General features: G+C 50.8%; 4 protein-coding genes and 1 long non-coding RNA gene across 7 annotated transcripts; 1 reads left to right on the top strand and 4 right to left on the bottom strand.

Moving 5' to 3' along the window:
- Positions 1 to 737: 737 nt before the first annotated feature.
- Positions 738 to 2655, bottom strand: LOC136517154 (serine carboxypeptidase-like 50). The gene has a single exon (XM_066510673.1). The coding sequence runs from the start codon at positions 2401 to 2403 to the stop codon at positions 958 to 960; it is 1446 nt and encodes a 481-aa protein (XP_066366770.1). The 5' UTR covers positions 2404 to 2655; the 3' UTR covers positions 738 to 957.
- Positions 2656 to 4306: 1651 nt separating this feature from the next.
- LOC136517181 (uncharacterized) lies at positions 4307 to 6506 on the bottom strand. Its single transcript, XM_066510711.1, has 2 exons — positions 6368 to 6506; positions 4307 to 5422 (listed from the first exon to the last, which is right to left on the bottom strand). Exon 2 carries the CDS (start codon positions 5416 to 5418, stop codon positions 4537 to 4539), a length of 882 nt encoding a protein of 293 aa, XP_066366808.1. The 5' UTR covers positions 5419 to 5422; positions 6368 to 6506; the 3' UTR covers positions 4307 to 4536.
- A 551-nt stretch (positions 6507 to 7057) lies between these two features.
- LOC136514990 (uncharacterized) lies at positions 7058 to 8624 on the bottom strand. The gene is made up of 3 exons (XR_010773916.1): positions 8271 to 8624; positions 7626 to 8183; positions 7058 to 7364 (listed from the first exon to the last, which is right to left on the bottom strand). It is a non-coding gene; the product is annotated as an uncharacterized lncRNA (long non-coding RNA).
- A 1500-nt stretch (positions 8625 to 10124) lies between these two features.
- On the bottom strand, positions 10125 to 12373 carry LOC136514870 (uncharacterized). Of its 3 annotated transcripts, XM_066508576.1 has the most exons (3): positions 12216 to 12373; positions 10391 to 11280; positions 10125 to 10274 (listed from the first exon to the last, which is right to left on the bottom strand). In XM_066508576.1, exons 2-3 carry the CDS (start codon positions 11263 to 11265, stop codon positions 10268 to 10270), a joined length of 882 nt encoding a protein of 293 aa, XP_066364673.1. In that variant the 5' UTR covers positions 11266 to 11280; positions 12216 to 12373; the 3' UTR covers positions 10125 to 10267. The 3 variants fall into 3 exon arrangements, with proteins under 3 accessions (XP_066364673.1, XP_066364674.1, XP_066364672.1); XM_066508577.1 differs by having other exon boundaries at positions 10125 to 11180; positions 12216 to 12368; XM_066508575.1 differs by having other exon boundaries at positions 10125 to 11345; positions 12216 to 12352.
- A 1532-nt stretch (positions 12374 to 13905) lies between these two features.
- LOC136514869 (receptor like protein kinase S.2) lies at positions 13906 to 17171 on the top strand. Its single transcript, XM_066508574.1, has one exon. It carries the CDS (start codon positions 14355 to 14357, stop codon positions 16968 to 16970), a length of 2616 nt encoding a protein of 871 aa, XP_066364671.1. The 5' UTR covers positions 13906 to 14354; the 3' UTR covers positions 16971 to 17171.
- The last annotated feature ends 429 nt before the right edge of the window (positions 17172 to 17600 follow it).

The raw sequence follows: 17600 nt of genomic DNA, 5'->3' as shown, positions 1-17600 counted from the left end.
GCTGTTGGTGTTGCTTGGTCTGCTTGGGCCACCGGAGCCGTTGCAATATCGCGTAACCTGGCTTGAAGATGTGTTGGTTATAGTGCCTTGGCTGAGAGAGTTGTTCAGTCTGTATCTTTTCTTGGTGTCTAAGTCCTGGTGGACGCTTTTTTGGATTTAAAACTCTTGTGCTGTAATAACTCGTGGTCTTTTGATGTTAACTGAAAGGGCGGGGCGAATGCCCTTAAACTAAAAAAAAAACGTTGGACCTGGCGAGGTTGTTGTCCTCCGATCCAGCATGGTGGACTGGACAGCGATGAACGCCGGCTGGAAGGGATACGATGGTGGCAGGCTCGTACGCCAACTTCGGCCATACTCCCTCCACGAGCTCCGCCACCTACCCCGGCCGCCCGGCGAGTCTCCTGGAAGCCCTGCAGCAAAGGCCAGCACGCAGCAAACGCTGCGTGTCTGATCGGATCGAGCCAGTCGCATGCTCCGTGTTCACGCCAGGCTCTGGAGAGTGGAGACGCTGCCAGCACGTCGCGGTGGGCGCCTGGGGCTCCGGTTCCACGCCTACGAGCGAGGTGAGCTGTCGGAATTGGAACAGAAGAACAGTTAGTCAGTTACTGGCAATGGCACGGCGGGGACGTGACACGAGGCTTTCATGTGGCTGTTTGCCGTGCCTTGACAGCGAGGCGTTGCCGGATTGCTGCCAGAGAACGGTGAGAAGAAGCAACGGATTGGCCAACCTTGGAGCGATCAACACAGATGACACACAAAAGTCTCAAAGGAATTGCATTTTTCCATTCCAATTAACAAACAGTTAAAACATCCGCATTTTCTTCCCATCCGACCGGTATCACTCAACAAACACAACATCAAATCAAATCCAAGCAACTAGAATCCATATCGCGCAGTAATTAGCTTGGACACATTTGGACATTCCACCGTGCCTGCCGGGGTGCTCGGGCAGCCACATCATGCGGCGCTCCTGGTGCCGTCGCCGTCGCCGTCGCCACCGCGGCCGAACGGCCCCGTCCCGAGCACCCAGCCCTCGATCATCTCCTGCGCCGCGCGGCCGTTGTCCGCCGGCACCAAGTGGCCGGCGCCATACACCACGACGTGCGCCAGCGCGCCCGACCGCTGCACGTACCCCGCGAGCTCGCCGTCCTCCGCCCGCCACACGGCGCGCTGGGCGCCCAGGAACGCGCGCAGGCCGTCCCAGCGCACCCCGGCGAGCCACGCCTCCGTGGACACGACGCCGTCCCGGAGGTCGCGGACGCCCTGGTACAGCAGCACGCGGGTGCGCCGCAGCAGCGACTCCGCCTGCGGCACCACGCTGCGCATCACGTCCGCGTGCATCGCCGCGCCCACCGCGTCGCTGCACTCCGCCCACGCCACGTCCCCGCGCGCGCCCATCGCGGACTTGGCCTCGGCGCGGTTCAGGAACTTCCCCACGGCGTCCGTCGCGTAGTCCCGCTGCTTCGCGTAGTCGTACAGCGTGGCCAGCCCCGTCATGTTCTGCAGCCGCGACAGCACCCGCCCGCGCGCGTCCGACGCCGCGACCCACCGCTCCGCCAGCGTCAGCGACACCGCCTCGGATTGCAGCGCCTCCAGCTCCCGCTTCTGCCGCGCGTTCACGAGGCCCAGGAAGTAGGCCGAGTCCGCGTGCGTGGCCACCTGCGCGACCGGGTGCGTGAGCCCGTTGCCGATGGCCACGCCGCGGAGGTTCACGCGCAGCGCCTCGGGAAGCGCCGCGTTCGCGTCCAGGATGTGCGCGCCCGCCGCGGGGATGTACTTGCCCGCGTAGCTCTCGCCCGTGAGGAAGAAGGGCCGCGCCCGGAGGGTCGGGTCGAGGGCGTAGAAGGACTGCAGTGCGGCGAGGATGTGCGCGGCGACGACGGACTGGTTCGTGGGGATGTCGGCTGCGGACGGCGCCGCGCTGAAGCCGGTGCCGAGCGGGTTGTCGATGAAGAGGAGACCGAAGCGGCGGTTCCACGCGAAGGGGTTGCGCGAGAGGGTCTCGCCGTCGGGGTTGACGAAGTAGGGGCCGAGCTCGAAGAAGTTGCCCAGGAGGCCGGAGCAGCCCGGCCCGCCCTGCAGCCACAGGAGGAGTGGCGTGGAGGCCGGCGGCGTGACCGGATCTGAGGCCTCGTAGAAGGCGAAGAAGAGGGAGGCGTTGGCGGGCGGGATGGGGAGGTAGCCGGACCTGGTCGGGAGCGCCTCTCTCGGAAACACCGCTGCTGCCGCCGCCGCGGGTGCAGCCAAGAGTGGGACGGCGGCAGCGAGGAGGATCAGAATGAGGCGAGCAAGCGGCGGAGCCATGGGACTGGCGGAGCTATCAGCTATGCACGCCGGGCGCCGGCTGCCGGCGATTATGGTTGGGATTGGATTGTGTGGGATGTGGCGTGGCAGTGTCAACATCGTTGTGGGATTGGATTGTGTCTGACTCGTTTGTATCCAACAACCGTGTGCAGGTAATGCAGCTCCACTCCCTGCCGATTACGCCACTGGTTGGATGGAAAACGTATATGTTCCACGCTGAGCACACCTGCTGCTGCAACGACTTTCTGGATGCATCTTTATCTTTTTTTTTTCATTCATGCATAATAAGGGCCTGTTTGGATCGGAGGAACTTTGGAGGAATTTTGGAGTCTATTGTTCCTCTGGAAAGGAAGCCCTTAGGGCGTTTGGAACAAGGGAAAACAAAATTCCCTTCCGGAGGAAAGGGTGTGAGCTGTGTGTATTTTGGAGGAAAAAAAGCATCCACCTGAAATCAATGGAAATCTGGCGATTGGCGTGCCCTCTCTGTCTCTCGTCACGTGGCTGCTCTCGCTTGCCTGTTTCTCTCTCCTTTCTCCATTTCTGTGTTTCAAACAACCTAAATTTTCTGTTTCTGTGTTTTGAAATTCCATAGTTTTTCACTTTTTATCATACTTTATTTCTGCGTTTTTTCCTATTCCTGTGTTTTGAATTCCTTCGTTCCAAACAGACCCTAAACTTTAGCTGAATTATTGTATAATTGTATTAGTACTCGTATAAGTCACAGAACACAGTCAATAGGTAGGCAGGGCGGGGGGTAGGGTAGGAGGAGGAAGAAAGGAACGAGAAAGAAAAAAGAGGGCATCATGGTGTTTCCCTGTGCCTAATCCATGCTGATAGCGACGCAAGCAAAAGTTGCAGAAATATTTGCAACGTTCTCTCAGCAAAAGTTGCAGAAATGTTGCAAACTTGCAACGTTCCTTAAAACTAACATATGAAAAAGTTCCATTGTGGTAAATGGTTAAATATCCAAGAAAAAAAAGGCATCCTTCTTATGGTCTCTACTCAAGCTGGACACCAACACTCAAACTTCCATTTCTTTTTTTTATTACTCCATCCGTCCTAAATTATAAGTCATTCCAACTTTCTTGAAGACTCAAAACATCACAAGTTTGATCAAATTTATATAATAAAATAATAATATTTCTAATATCAAATAAGTATCACTAGATTCTTTATTAATTATATTTTCGTAGTATAACTATTTGATGTTATAAATCTTTTTATTTTTTTCTATAATTTTGATCAAACTTTAGATACTTTGACTCTCCAAGAAAGTTAGAATGACTTGTTACTCAGGACAGAGGGAGAACATTCTTTCATCTCAGGTATGTGTATGTTTAGTAATTTCTGTAATCAGTACTTTATACAAACAACAATTGGACACACAACATTATAACTTCCATTTTTTTTATTACATTGTTTCATCTCACGTATATGTGTATTTAGTAATTTCTGTAATCGGTAGTTTACAAACAACAATTGGATATACAGATATGAGATAGATTGCAACATGCAGTGAAGTAGAACGATTAGAGATAGATTGCAACATGCATTGGAGCAGAACAAGTCTCTAAACACTATTGTAGAGCAGTTGGATAAGAAAACAAGGGTGAGAAGATAGTCACATTGACAAGAGCTGCTAATGAACTGAAAATCTACACTTGCTAATGCTCAAAATTTGAGCCTTGTATATGCACTGCCAGTTTGTATTCGTCAGCACCAACGTTTGGAAATCTACACTTGCAAATGCTCAAATTTGAGCCTTTCTTTTATAAGGAATTTCTGCCTTCGATATGTATTGCCAGTAAATCAACAACCCCAGTGGTTAACATTTTTTTGAAGCGTCAGTAGGGACGATCTCATTTCGTTCTATTACAATGTAGCGGCAACACAATTACCACAAGCTTATGGGGGCAAAGTGAGCTCACCAAGCTATTTCACTGCAACACGAAAATTCCATCACATCCCCAGCATCAACGAAAGAAACAGAACATGGATAAACTAAAATGAAGCAAAAATCCATAAATGATTATGGCAAACATGTGCATCCAACAAAGAAAATTTGTTACAGTTGAGTTTGCATATAAGAAGTCAAATACTCAAATACACGAGCAGTAGCAGCATGACGATACGACTAACACAATCTAACAGCGATACAGGTAAGCATGCGAAGTGAAAACTAAACTTGATCGCAGCCACATGCAACCAGAGATCATTGAGCCATTCGTTTCATCAATGCCTGCCTCGGGATCTCGCCCTGCTTGCTTCCTCTGGGGTTGACGGAAACAGCTCCACGTACCTCGTCCCGATGGTCATCTTATCCTTGCACATGGCTGTCTTGGCAACTTCAGCTGTGGGGAACTCAACAAAGGCTTCACCAGTAGCTTTCCCATCCGAGCGGTACGCAATATGCACATTCTCCTCTGTCAGCTCGTACTCCAGGAAGAACTTGATGATGTCCTCAGTGGTGGCAGAGTAGGGAAGCCCACGGAGCTTCAGCACTTCAGTGTACTCCATGCTGCCCTTGTCTTCAGCCGGCTTCTTAGGCCTCGGAGGAGGTGGGGAGCGGCGATACTCTGACTCAAAGTAACCACCCTGGCTCACCTCGCTGGCTATTGCACAGTAGTATTCCTGCTTCTTGCATCTGAACACCTCAACATACCGACGGCCCATGTTCTGCCTGTTGCGATGCAGTGCAAATTCTGCTTGCATGGCTGTTGGGAAGACCACAAAAGCCTCACCGGTAAAGCGACCATTCTTGTTAACCAGGAGGCAGTCCACTATGTCCAGCCCCACAAAGAACTTGCAGATGTCAATGTCGTTGCAATCAAAAGGTAGACCGCGCAGCCGGACACCTGGAAAGTTTTGGATGCCAGTGCTAGCCCCTGCACCAGTTAAGTTGCTGTTGAAGGGCTGGTAGAAGCCACCACTGGCACCACCAGCGTTGCTGCCAATAGCCCCAAAATAGGGTGGGCCTGATTCCACCAACCTAGACCTCTTTGAGACATCCAATGGACTCCCTGCGTTCACTGCGAAGTAGGGATTCGATTCCATCATCATTCGTGGCCTCTTTGATCCCTCGTACCCATCCGAAACCCCCCAGCCTCCCATCATTGCCCTTCAGATAATCCAGTCCCAAAAAGAGAAAAGAAAAGGAGAATAACCCCCCATCTCTCAATCCCAAATTCAAATAATAACCTAAATATAAATATAACTGTGCAGAAAAGAAATAATAGCAGAAAGCATAATATGTAGTACTAAGCAAGCTGCACAGAACAGTGAAATTTGAGTCCAGATAAAGCAATTGTTTGCAACATATAGGCAGAGGCAGTTTTTTTAAGCTATGCCTAGAGATTCTCTCTCAACATTTAAGTGGCATGTTTCAGCGCATTCAGATAATGATTCTAACTCTGGTTGTTTGATAGTTTTACATCCAGTACACAAGCACACATGAACAAATTTAGAGCTTAATTTAGAGGTGGAACCTTATCCCCTAGATAAGCTTAATTTAGAGGTGGAGCCTTATCCCCTAGATGAAAATTGAGCTGTGTAATGAAGCTGAACTAAAAGTTGATATCATGAAACTAGCTTCTGCTTGATCACGATTCTTGGACATGAGATGGCTAATTCAGGTACAGGGACAAAACTATTTCGAGCATCCCAACCTAGCACACAGAATTATAACAGGGGTAAACTTATTCATGAAATACCCTACTCTGATATTGAGGAAGCAAATCAAATTCCACCAAATAATCAACAAATCTAGTCAGCACAAAATCGTGCTGGACTATTTCGGTGCCCAATAATCGCCCATTAGTTGCTACGAATTCAACAGCCTAAAATCCATACCATGGTTATGGTAGCTACACGGATCACCGCCGGCGGCGAATTACCCGTGTGGCAGGGGTCGTACGCAGTAAAGGACATGGGTTCACACATGTACAACCGATAATTATTTTAATTAGATCAGATCCGAATACAGAGATAGCTTAAGTTAGGGTTTGAGTGCTCGGTTTCGCAACGCAGGCAGGAAGGGAAGAAAAGGGGTCGGCATAACGCATACCTGAAGGGTGATATTCGCCGGCGAAGGGGGGCCCGACGAGACCTGGGCGCCTGGCGCACGGCGGCGGTCGCCCAGTCGCCGCCACGAGAGGGAGCGCAGGCGGGGAGGGGTCAGCGGGAGAAGAAAAGGCAGGGGCGAACCGTAGACGCAGTCCTGGGGCTGTTTAGTCCATATATATACACGGAAGGGTGAGGTAGAAATTGGGCCGGGCCCGGAGAAGGCCGGGATGTTACTTTCGTTCTGTTTGTCTAGGCCCACACTGGCGTCCAAATCAGAATTTTTTTTAGACTCTTCCTTAACGCCCGTCCTCTTTAATACTAGTAGGTGACTCCGTGCGCTGCGACGGGAATAATAAACTTGGATTCAAACTCTTACTCGTCAGCGACTTAAAAACTACAAAATTAATGCAAATATCTGACTTGTCATACTAAAATTATGTTATCATGACAAGCACAACATAAAAATGATGCATACATGCCTCAACATTATTTAATAAAAAGAAAAGATATATTATACCTTCAACTTTATTAAACGAATGATTATATAAGCCTACATGAACAAACGTGATGTCAAAGTACTAATTGTCAGCTAAAAACAATAAATGATTTCAGATTACATACCATCTATATCAGAGCTAACTAAACACAAAACCAAAGCATCATTGACAATCTTGTCACACGGTTTGCTAAAATGAATCATTCATCATAGTCTAATGATCAATCCATTAGTCTTGTACACATGGGTAGATAATGTTTTCCTGGTTGTTAAAATCCACTACCAATCCATGATATAAGTGAGCTACCCTTGCAGCTTGTCACAACGCAGATGCCCTCTGAACATCGGTTGGTAAACACATGAGAGAAAAGAATAAAAAAAAGTTAGTGAAGTAGAAAGGAAAATGACTGAAATAAAACAGAGAAGGTAAACTGCAGCAGATTAAGGAGGTTTGCTCTATCCTTTCAGTTGGATTTCGGAGCCAACTGGCCATCCTTGCAGCCTGTGGAAAGGCAAGAGAAGATTCAATAAAAACACAGTAAATGAAAAACATCTTGATGCCACTCAGTGCTTACACTAAGAATTCAACTACAACCGGTAGGGTCTGTCAGGATCCAATCAACTAAAAGGCATCGCTTATGTCTGCTTGGTAACATCATTCTGTACTACATCCACAAGCATGATTCATTCATAATGGGAAACACAGGAACTATTGTCGGTTCGTCCACACCTTTCAGTGAGTTCGGAAGAGATTCACGCTTACGTGATTAAGCTGGCGTGGGGCTAGGATGGACTTTAAGGAATCGACGTCGGCCAAGAAATCCAGCGGGGCGACGGTTCTGAGACGTCTCACGTGACATAGAGAGGCTTCGGCATTCGGCGAAGACTCTGGGTGGGATCGTTGGGAAGCCTAAGACCCTGCTACCTGTTGGCGCATCTCGTCCTCTCCAGGCGATCGACGACATCCACTATGACGATGATACGGACGTCCTGGAAGACCAAACAATGTGCGCTATTGATATGATGATGACGATTGGGTGACGATGATGCATATGTCAAGAAAAATTAGAATTAAATAGACCAATTTGCTTGACTGCATGGCTATAGCCAATCATCACTATTACTGAGATCGATCACGCATTCACGTCCAGTGATTAATCAGTTGGCCATGTACATTGAAACGTCTCATCTCAGTCCTAGAGGAAGATGATTTCGTCGCCTTTGCATTCGAAGAAGGCGGCGTGCTGCTGAAGCACGGTCATGCCGCGGAGGTCGTACCGATGGGGTCCACCGTCCACCGCCTCTAGAGCTCTCGCGAGATCTGCAGGAGACCAAAAAACTCAATGCCACAACAATCATCGTACAGGCAACAGAGAAGTGGAGGATGCAGATAGATCAAGATGCGTACATGGCTTGGGGAGCTATTGTTGTAGATCGGGGTTGAGCCTCCACTCCCTCTGGTGATGGGCATGTTGTCTGCCTCCGTGAAGGGTCTGGTGGCGGTGACGAGAACGATGACATGCTCATTCGTAGGCTGAAGTTCAGCCGTCGAACTCATAGGATCTACCGAGCGAGGCACTGGATCAGGAGGCGTCGGGCAAGGCCATGCCGATGTCGCGGAGGAGAGACGATGCGAGGTCGGGGCCCGCGTGGGCGCGAGGAGCGAGGGCGCCGGGCGAAGCGATGCCGCGGGGAGAGATGATGCAAGGCCGAGCCGAGGAACGTAGATGGTGTGTGGGTGCCGGATGTTGCCGTCGGTCTGGCGACGTGGGATCGTGGGGAGGCGTGGGAGCTGATGACCCAGGTCGCAGGAGATACACAGCGGTTCATTTTTTTTCCCTGAAGGCGGCGCGAGCGAGCGCTCTGTTTTTTTCGAAGGCGGCGATTAGGGAGCGTTTTTTTTTCGAGCGATGCGATTAGCGCGGAGGGGGGCGATTAGTTTAGTGGTGACGATGATATTTGGCTCTTTTTAGTAGTAGAGTTAGAGAAGAGATAGAGATAGAGATTTAGGCCCGTTTGAATTTTTGAATTAAAAATTCAATAATCGTAATTTAGGCACAAATTAATTAAGCTAATATGGTTATATGTGTAATATATTTGTATACTACTATTAGTCATGTGAGGGAGATCTTTGAGGGAGACTGAGATCTTTGCGCGCGCGTCTATAGAGGTGAGTGTGCGTGCGTTGTGAGTGTCTGAGTTGTACTGTATAATCGCAAAAAAAGGGAGTTACTTATATGCTGCATTTCTGAAGTAAGAACGTGCTATAAGTTGCAGAGTAGAAACACTATCATGATGATCTATAAAATCAATTTACATTTTTCACCCTATGAATTTAAGATAGACTTATATATGAAGTTTGAAAAGTTACGAAATATAAAATTTCAAACCAAATAGCCTAATCTATTAAGTTTAGATTCTAATTTCTCCAAAATAAAAAGATCCAAAGGTCTCACACCAAACACAACTGGGGCACATTCGACTTTGTACGACTTTTAGATGTGTATCTTTAATAGATAGTTTATTTAAGAATACATTATTATTAAAATCTTTTAAATTAATGTGCTTTTGTAATTGTTTTGAATACATATCTACACATGTAATTATATGCTTTCAAAAATAAATAATAATATAGTAGCTATTGCTTACTTCAGTTTTTAAGGTTTGATGATCAAAGATTGCCGTAGATAATAATCTCAACATTCTAAATTATGTTATTTTAAATTTTCCAGTTATATATAGCTTTTTTCCTATGTACCTAGAAAAATTAAAATGACTTATAATTTAGAACTGACAAATAACATGTTTTGACCAAACAGAGTATAATGAGTACAGTAGACGGGGACTATCAGATGATCTTATTGTCTATTTGTCATTGGTATAAACCCAATCTCATTTCGTTCCAATACAATGCAGCAAACATAATAATCACCACTTGGTAAGCTCAACAAGCTAGCATCTCCAGCACGAACAAAAGAAACAGTACCCGAAGAGCATTTGCTCCCAATTTGGACCATGGATATAAACTCAAATTGGGCATACCCAGTGCACACAGTGAAAAGAGCTCCCGCTCTGTGCGGGATCTAGGGAAGGGTGTCAGTGGCAGGCCTTACCCTCGCCTGTGCAATACGAGAAGACCGCGACTCGAACCCGAGACCTTCCGGTCACAGGCGGTAAGACTCTACCGCTTGCACCAGGCCGACCCTTCATATAAACTCAAATTGGAATGAAGCAAAATCCATCAATGATTATATGCCATACAAGTGCATCCAACAGAGGACAACTGTTAAAATTCAGTTCAGATAAGCTAACACCACCTAACAGAGATACAGGCAAGCATGCCATATGAAAGCTAAACTCGAACACAGCCGCATGGATACAGAGATCATTGAAATACACATTTCTTCAATGCCTGCCTAGGGATTTTGCCCTGCTGGCCGCGATACAGGCAAGCATGCCATATGAAAACTAAACTCGAACACAGACGCATGGATACAGAGATCATTGAAATACACATTTCTTCAATACCTGCCTCGGGATTTTGCCCTGCTGGCCTCCTCTGGGGTCGACGGGAACAGCTCGACATACCTAGTCCACATGGTCATCTTATCCTTGCACATGGCCGTCTTTGCAACTTCAGCTGTTGGAAACTCAACAAAGGCTTCACCCGTAGCCTTCCCATCCGAGCGGTACACAATATGCACATTCTCCTCTGTCAGTTCATACTCCTGGAAGAACTTGATGATGTCCTCAGTGGTGGCAGAGTAGGGAAGCCCACGGAGCTTCAGAACCTCTGTATACTCCATGCTGGCCTTATCTTCAGACGGCTTCTTAGGCCTCGGAGGAGGTGGGGAGCACCGGTGCTCCGGCTCAAAGTAACCACCCTGGTTCACCTCATTGGCTACTGCACAGTAATATTCCTGCTTCTTGCATCTGAACACCTCAACATACCTCCGGCCCATGTTCTGCCTGTTGCGATGCAGAGCAAATTCTGCTTGCATGGCTGTTGGGAAGACCACAAATGCCTCGCCAGTAAAGCGCCCATTCTTGTTAACCAGGAGGCAGTCCACTATGTCCAGCCCCACAAAGAACTTGCAGATGTCAACGTCGTTGCAATCAAAAGGGAGGCCTCGCAGCCGGACACCTAGAAAGCTTTGGATACCAGTGCTAACCCCTGCACCAGCTAAGTTGCTGTTAAAGGGCTGGTAGAAGCCGCCGCTGGCACCACCAGCGTTGCTTCCCATAGCCCCAAAATAGGGAGCACCTGGTTCCATCATCCTGGCCCTCTTTGAGACATCCAATGGACTCCCTGCATTCACTGCGAAGTAGGGATTCGATTCCATCACCATTCGTGTCCTCTTTGATCCCTCATACCTATCCGAACCCCCCCAGCCTCCCATCATTGCCCTTCAGATAATCTAGAGTCCCAAAAAGAGAAAAGAAAGGAGAGCAACCCCCCATCTCTCAATCCCAATTTCAAGCTCTAGTTTTAGTCAAAAGCACAGTGAAATTTGTGTAAAGATAACTGTGCAGAAAATAAATAATAAACAGAATAGACAGGAATACTAAACAAGCTCTAGTTTTAGTCAAAAGCACAGTGAAATTTGTGTCCCAATAAAGTAATTGTTGGCAACATATAACTAAGGCAATTTTTGAGCAATGACTGGGGATTTTTCTCTGAACACTTAAGTGACATGTTTCAGCGCATAAGAATAATGATGCTGACTCAATAGCAAATCTTCCTAAGATGGTATTTGTTTGTTTTACATCAGTTCACCAGTTTGTTCCTCGAGCTCACTAAAATGATGGTGGTTCGAAAGGTGAACCCAACAGAGATGTGCCATTGGTTCAAGTGGAAGACAAAGAAAAATGTCAAAGTTGTGTACCCGGATACTATAATTGAGGATCACAAAACAGGTACTTGCTGTATGATGATATAGTAGAATGAATGGCAATATTTTGTCCTTAATTCTCTAGAAGAATATCTTTCAATATGAATACTCTGATTACTAAGGAATCAACTAATATTCTGCTAACTGATCAACTGGCACACAACAATTCTACGCAGCACAAAATCGCGCTGAGATGTCTCGGTGCCCAATAATTTTCCATGAGCACTCTTTATCCTATAGGATGAATCGCATAGCGCGGGCTATTCGGACCACCACCAGCGGCGGATTTGCCGTGAGGCAAGGGGTTCCGGCGGATAAATCAACCTACCGCTGTCGATTTCCACCACGCAGAAAACAAACCTAGCGAACGAAGCTTCGACGAACGGGATGGAATGTTTCGGGTCGCGGAAACAGATTATTGCTAGGGTTCAGGGGGCTCGCATCAAACGGTCGAAGCGTACCTGGATCTGGAAGGAGACGTGTTCATCTGAATCGGCCGGCGATCGGCGCCGTGGCGGAGGCGAGGTCGCCGCGCTGCAGTCAGGGGAGGTGGACTCGGTCTCAGGCGGCTAGGGCTAGGGCTATGGCACCCGGGACCGGGAGAGGACGATGACGACCATTCCCTCGGGAAAGGAAACAGGAAGGCCGCGACTCGGACTCGCGGGCTTGATGGGCCCTCGGGCCAATCTCGAGTTGGGCTGTAAAGGCCTGGACGGCTTCGGGGAGACCGACGCTGTGGCCCGCGCGGCGAGACGAGCAGCTTCTGCCACTCAGGACGACACCAGTGTGTACGACTATTTCTCAAAAAAAAAAAAAACCCAGTGTGTACGACTGGGCCACTCACGTGCATCTAGCGCCTCCGCAAAAGCAGCAATTTGACTGAAAAAATTATATATAAATGCAGAGTTGGATTTTGATGGTCCGATTATCCCAAAATCTATGTATTAAGTTCTGAAGAAGTTTGAGTTCAGCAAAATGAGGCTGCATTTATATTTCCTTTTACAGACAGGAAAAGTGCAGTAGATGTTGCTGATGTACCTGCAGGAGTGGTAGCAGTTGTCGTTGCAGAGCAGATGCTGCTGATTTTCTTCACACCAACAGGTGGTTTCGAGCGGGTTGACTCTCTAGGGTACAGCAGGCTTCTATCAACACCAGGCAGCAACTATATATGCCATAACCTCCACTCAAGGCACGGCTTGACGGCTACAGCCTGCCTAACTGTATGCAGTGGAAATGATCTCTCGTATAGTTTCTTCGCAAACTGAAGTCCAACTATCTTCAACTGCAAAAAGGAACTCAAGTCAATAAAAGACCGTTCACAATTGACGTACACTATCTGCAACAATTTAGATTCGTCACAGAACCAAATCCAGCAAACGTACACTGATGTTGTTCTCTGCTTTGGTTCAAATGTTCAATCAGGCACCACAGCAAAGGTGGTAGGTTTTCTTCATCCAAGACTGAAGCGGTTGACAAAGAGGTCTCACTTGATCGAAGGCCGGTATTTATTTATTGATTATTATTTTCCGAACCTTAGTTTGATTACGGGTACCTCAAAGCGGATGTTTAGTCCAGCCGATTAGGGTCTATGTAGCGAGACTAATTTAGACAGTGCCAGACATTGCAATGAAAGGGGGGAAAAGACTTTCCTGCCCAGCTAGGAGTTTGGATGTTCTAGAATCCTCTAGAGGCGAGCAGGAACTACCCGTCTCCTATCTTTGCTCCCAACACCAACACGTCGTTACGGTTCCGGTTCCAAACGGTGAAGTGATCGGCAGGAGGAGCTGCAACGAGATATACCAAAGCCTAATTCTCATGTTGTATCACTCGCAGTCAGACAACACTTTGTATCTGAAATCGTTGTAGTCATCAGGATAAAAAAGCGTCTGAAATGAACTTGTGTTCACGAATCAAGGAGGTGCTCAAAAGAATCTCGTACGTATTCGATCGCGGCAAGGTACTTTCTGGCGGGAACGCTGGCTCCACCCGGCCGGCGATCAGTCGCAGGTCAACCGCGAGATAGATAGCCACCTACCGACGCACCCACCGCATGCTGGACGCAACTTACCGCCTAAAATCAACCGTGACGCCGACCTCCCTGCTCAGCCTGTTCGTTTTGTTCATTTGAGTGTGGCTTGTCGTAAATAATAGTAAATTTTTAGTTGGAATAGTATTTTTCTTTCACATAAATCAGCTACCAGTACTTCTCTACCGATCAGCGACGATACGAACCAGCGAACCCTACTCCCATAAAGGTGGCTAGCTTTTGTGCGTCTTCAATTCTTCGTCTTCTTTTCTCGTCTCTTCTTCCCCCCGTGCAGCTAGCCGCCGTGCTGTCGTCCACACGCCACAGAGCTCTTCTGCTTTTGGCCATCTTCCCCACCTGCCCAGCCCATCCACGCCAGCAGTCCCTTCACACTCGTAACCCACTTCCGTCCGTCCCCTATTCATTCCAACGCTTACGGAATGGCCGCCTGCCCGCGCTTTAATTTCCTTCCACCACGCGCACTAAGCGCACCACCGCCCGCCGCTTAGCATGAGTGCCCGTTGCACTCCCTGATCGGCTGATCGCTTAGTTAGCACTGCCTGCCGGTCCAGCCATGTCGCCGTCGTTGCGCCGTCTCTGCTTCGTGCTGCCGATGGACGTCGACGAGGCCGCGCCACCGGCGTCCGACCCGCCGCGGCGCAGCCGGGTGACGTCCCTGGACCTCGAGGCGGCCGGGTCGTACGTCCGCGCCACGGCCGGTCGCCTGCTGTCGTGCCTCTGCCTCCGCCGCTACCGGCCCTGCTGCTGCGGCGGCGCGGACCGGTGCCACGACTCGTCGGGGATGCCGCTGGCGTTCGAGGACATCGCTGGCGTGGTCGACGAGGACGTCGCCGGAAGGAAGCAGCTGGCCGGCGCCGGGGGCGGGCCCAGGATATTCAGCTACTCGGAGCTCTACATCGGGACGCGCGGGTTCAGCGACGGCGAGGTGCTCGGCAGCGGAGGGTTCGGCAGGGTGTACCGCGCCGTGCTGCCCAGCGACGGTACCACGGTGGCCGTCAAGTGCGTCGCCGACAGCACCGGCCGCTTTGACAAGTCGTTCCTCGCCGAGCTCGCGGCCGTGGCCAGGCTGCGGCACCGCAACCTGGTGCGCCTCCGCGGCTGGTGCGTGCGCGCCGGGGAGGAGCTCATGCTCGTCTACGACTACATGCCCAACCGCAGCCTCGACCGCCTGCTCTTCGCGCCGGCCAAGGCCAAGGCGGCCCCGGCGCTCAGCTGGGACCGCCGCCGACGCATCGTCGCCGGGCTCGCCGCGGCGCTCTTCTACCTGCACGAGAAGCTGGACACGCAGATCATCCACCGCGACGTCAAGACCAGCAACGTCATGCTCGACTCCGAGTACAACGCCCGCCTCGGCGACTTCGGCCTCGCGCGCTGGCTCGAGCACGCCGTGTCCGCCGACGACGTGCAGCCGCACCTGGAGGTCTCGCCGTCGCCGACGGCCCTGCATCTGTCGTCGTCCTCTGCCTCGGCCTCGGCCAACTACCAGTTCCGGCTCATGGACACCAGCCGCATCGGCGGGACCATCGGGTACCTGCCGCCCGAGAGCTTGCAGCGCCGGGCCACCGGCGGCACCGCCAAGTCCGACGTCTTCAGCTTCGGCATCGTGCTCCTCGAGGTGGCCACGGGGCGGCGCGCCGTCGACCTGGCGTACCCCGACGACCAGATCTTCATGCTCGACTGGGTGCGCCGACTGTCCGACGAGGGGAAGCTGCTCGACGCCGCGGACGCGAAGCTGCCGGACGGCGGCGCCGGCGCGCTGTTCGACGTCGGAAGGGTCATGCACCTCGGCCTCCTCTGCTCGCTGCATGACCCCAGGGCGCGTCCGACCATGAGGTGGGTGGTGGAGAACCTCTCCGACGGCTGCTCCGGCGGCGACCTCCCGCGTCTGCCGTCGTTCGTGGCGCTCCCGAAGTACATCTCCCTCACCACGTCGTCGTCCTCTGACTCCGGCGCCACGACCGTCACTACCGACAGGAGCACGGCGACGACGTCTCTGTCCAAGCCCGTCTACGCCACCGCGGCCGCGGACACCATCTACCACACCGCAGAAGACGGGAGTAGCGCCGGCTCCAGGTCCGCGTCCGCTGACTCCGGCCGGCGGTCGTCGTCGCGGCTATCTCCCGTGGCGGCGATCCCGCACGTGGACATGCCGCGTGAGATATCCTTCAAGGAGATCGTCGCCATCACCAACGACTTCTCCGAGTCGCAGGTGGTCGCGGAGCTGGACTTTGGGACAGGGTACGAGGGCTTCCTGGACACCGGCCACGGCCGCGTCCACGTCCTCGTGAAGCGCCTCGGCATGAAGACGTGCCCGGCGCTGCGCGTCCGCTTCGCCAGGGAGCTCTGCAACCTGGCCAAGCTCCGGCACAGGAACCTCGTGCAGCTGCGCGGGTGGTGCACGGACCACGGCGAGATGCTCGTCGTCTACGACTACGCCCCGGGGAGCCTCCTGAGCCACTACCTGCTCCAGCGGCGCCACGGCGGCGCGGCGGTGCTCCCGTGGCGGCAGCGGTACAGCATCGTCAGGGCGCTCGCGTCGGCCATCCTGTACCTCCACGAGGAGTGGGACGAGCAGGTCATCCACCGCAACATCACCTCGTCGGCGGTGTTCCTGGACCCTGACATGAACCCGCGGCTCGGGAGCTTCGCGCTCGCCGAGTTCCTGTCGAGGAACGAGCACCACGGCGGCGGGCACCACGTGGTGGTGACCGCCAGCTCCGCAAAGGGCATCTTCGGCTACATGTCGCCGGAGTACATGGACACCGGCGAGGCCACCACTATGGCCGACGTCTACAGCTTCGGCGTGGTGGTGCTGGAGGTGTTGACCGGCACGATGGCCGTGGACGGGAGGTTGCCGGAGGTTCTTCTCGTCAGGAAAGTCCAGCTTTTTGAGCAGCTGGACCGTCCAGTGGAGGCGCTGGCGGACCGGCGGCTGGACGGCAAGTTTGACCGTCGGGAGCTCGTGCGGATGGCTCGGCTTGGCATGGCGTGCACCCGGTCAGACCCGGCGGCGCGGCCCAGCATGAGGAAGATAGTGAGCATTCTGGATGGCAACGACGAGGTGCTGGACAAGTTCGAGCAGAGGAAGGAGAGCACGGAGGACTGGCAGAGGAGGAACGCTACTAATCTTGCTCTACTAAGGAGATTTCAGGCTCTTGGAATACACTGAAAAGTTTGAAACAGGGGAAGTTACTAGCGATTCAGCTTTTGTTGTTGTTCTGTCTATAATCTATAGAGAATTTTAATTTCTTCTATCTATGAGTTTTGTGCGGATATGGCAAAACTTCCTGATGTAAATAATACTTACTTGCTTGAGTTTAGATTTAACGTTCAGCAGTTACAGCTAACAACAATGACCTTTTATAGATGTTCACACCCAAACAAATGTATCAGCAGTAGGGGTGCATAACTGACTTAACGAGCCGACTGTACTTTTTTATCGAGCTTTCTTCGAAATCGGCGTATTCCTAAATTGTTTATTTAAGAAAAAACTTCAAACCGAGCTTAATAAACCGAGATAAAGTCGAAAGTCATTTAAAATTACCTTATTTTTATTTCTTTAGATAACTTCAATTAGAACAATTTTAAAAAGTCACAGAGCAAGTTAAACGAGCTTTTTGTACAACTCTAATCGGCAGTTCCGTATCTTTTGCTTTTACAGAGAAAAAACTCTGGTTTTTATAGAAAAGAAACAGGTATTTACAAAGTTTAAAACTCACACCAACACCACGACTGGGTTTACCAGTTTACAAGCTTTGAACAAATGCACGAAGGCTCAGATTCAGAGCAAAAACGTCAC

This window comes from Miscanthus floridulus, chromosome 17, assembly GCF_019320115.1.
Source record: "Miscanthus floridulus cultivar M001 chromosome 17, ASM1932011v1, whole genome shotgun sequence".
Lineage (NCBI taxonomy): Eukaryota > Viridiplantae > Streptophyta > Magnoliopsida > Poales > Poaceae > Miscanthus > Miscanthus floridulus.
Note: the sequence above shows the minus strand (reverse complement) of the source record. Positions and strands in the feature narration are given on the sequence as shown.

Excerpts from the sequence above, each read along its gene's own strand:
- LOC136514870 (XM_066508576.1), bottom strand. The coding sequence starts at position 11,265 with ATGATGGGAGGCTGGGGGGGTTCGGATAGGTATGAGGGATCAAAGAGG.
- LOC136517181 (XM_066510711.1), bottom strand. The coding sequence starts at position 5,418 with ATGATGGGAGGCTGGGGGGTTTCGGATGGGTACGAGGGATCAAAGAGG.
- LOC136517154 (XM_066510673.1), bottom strand. The coding sequence starts at position 2,403 with ATGTTGACACTGCCACGCCACATCCCACACAATCCAATCCCAACCATA.
- LOC136514869 (XM_066508574.1), top strand. The coding sequence starts at position 14,355 with ATGTCGCCGTCGTTGCGCCGTCTCTGCTTCGTGCTGCCGATGGACGTC.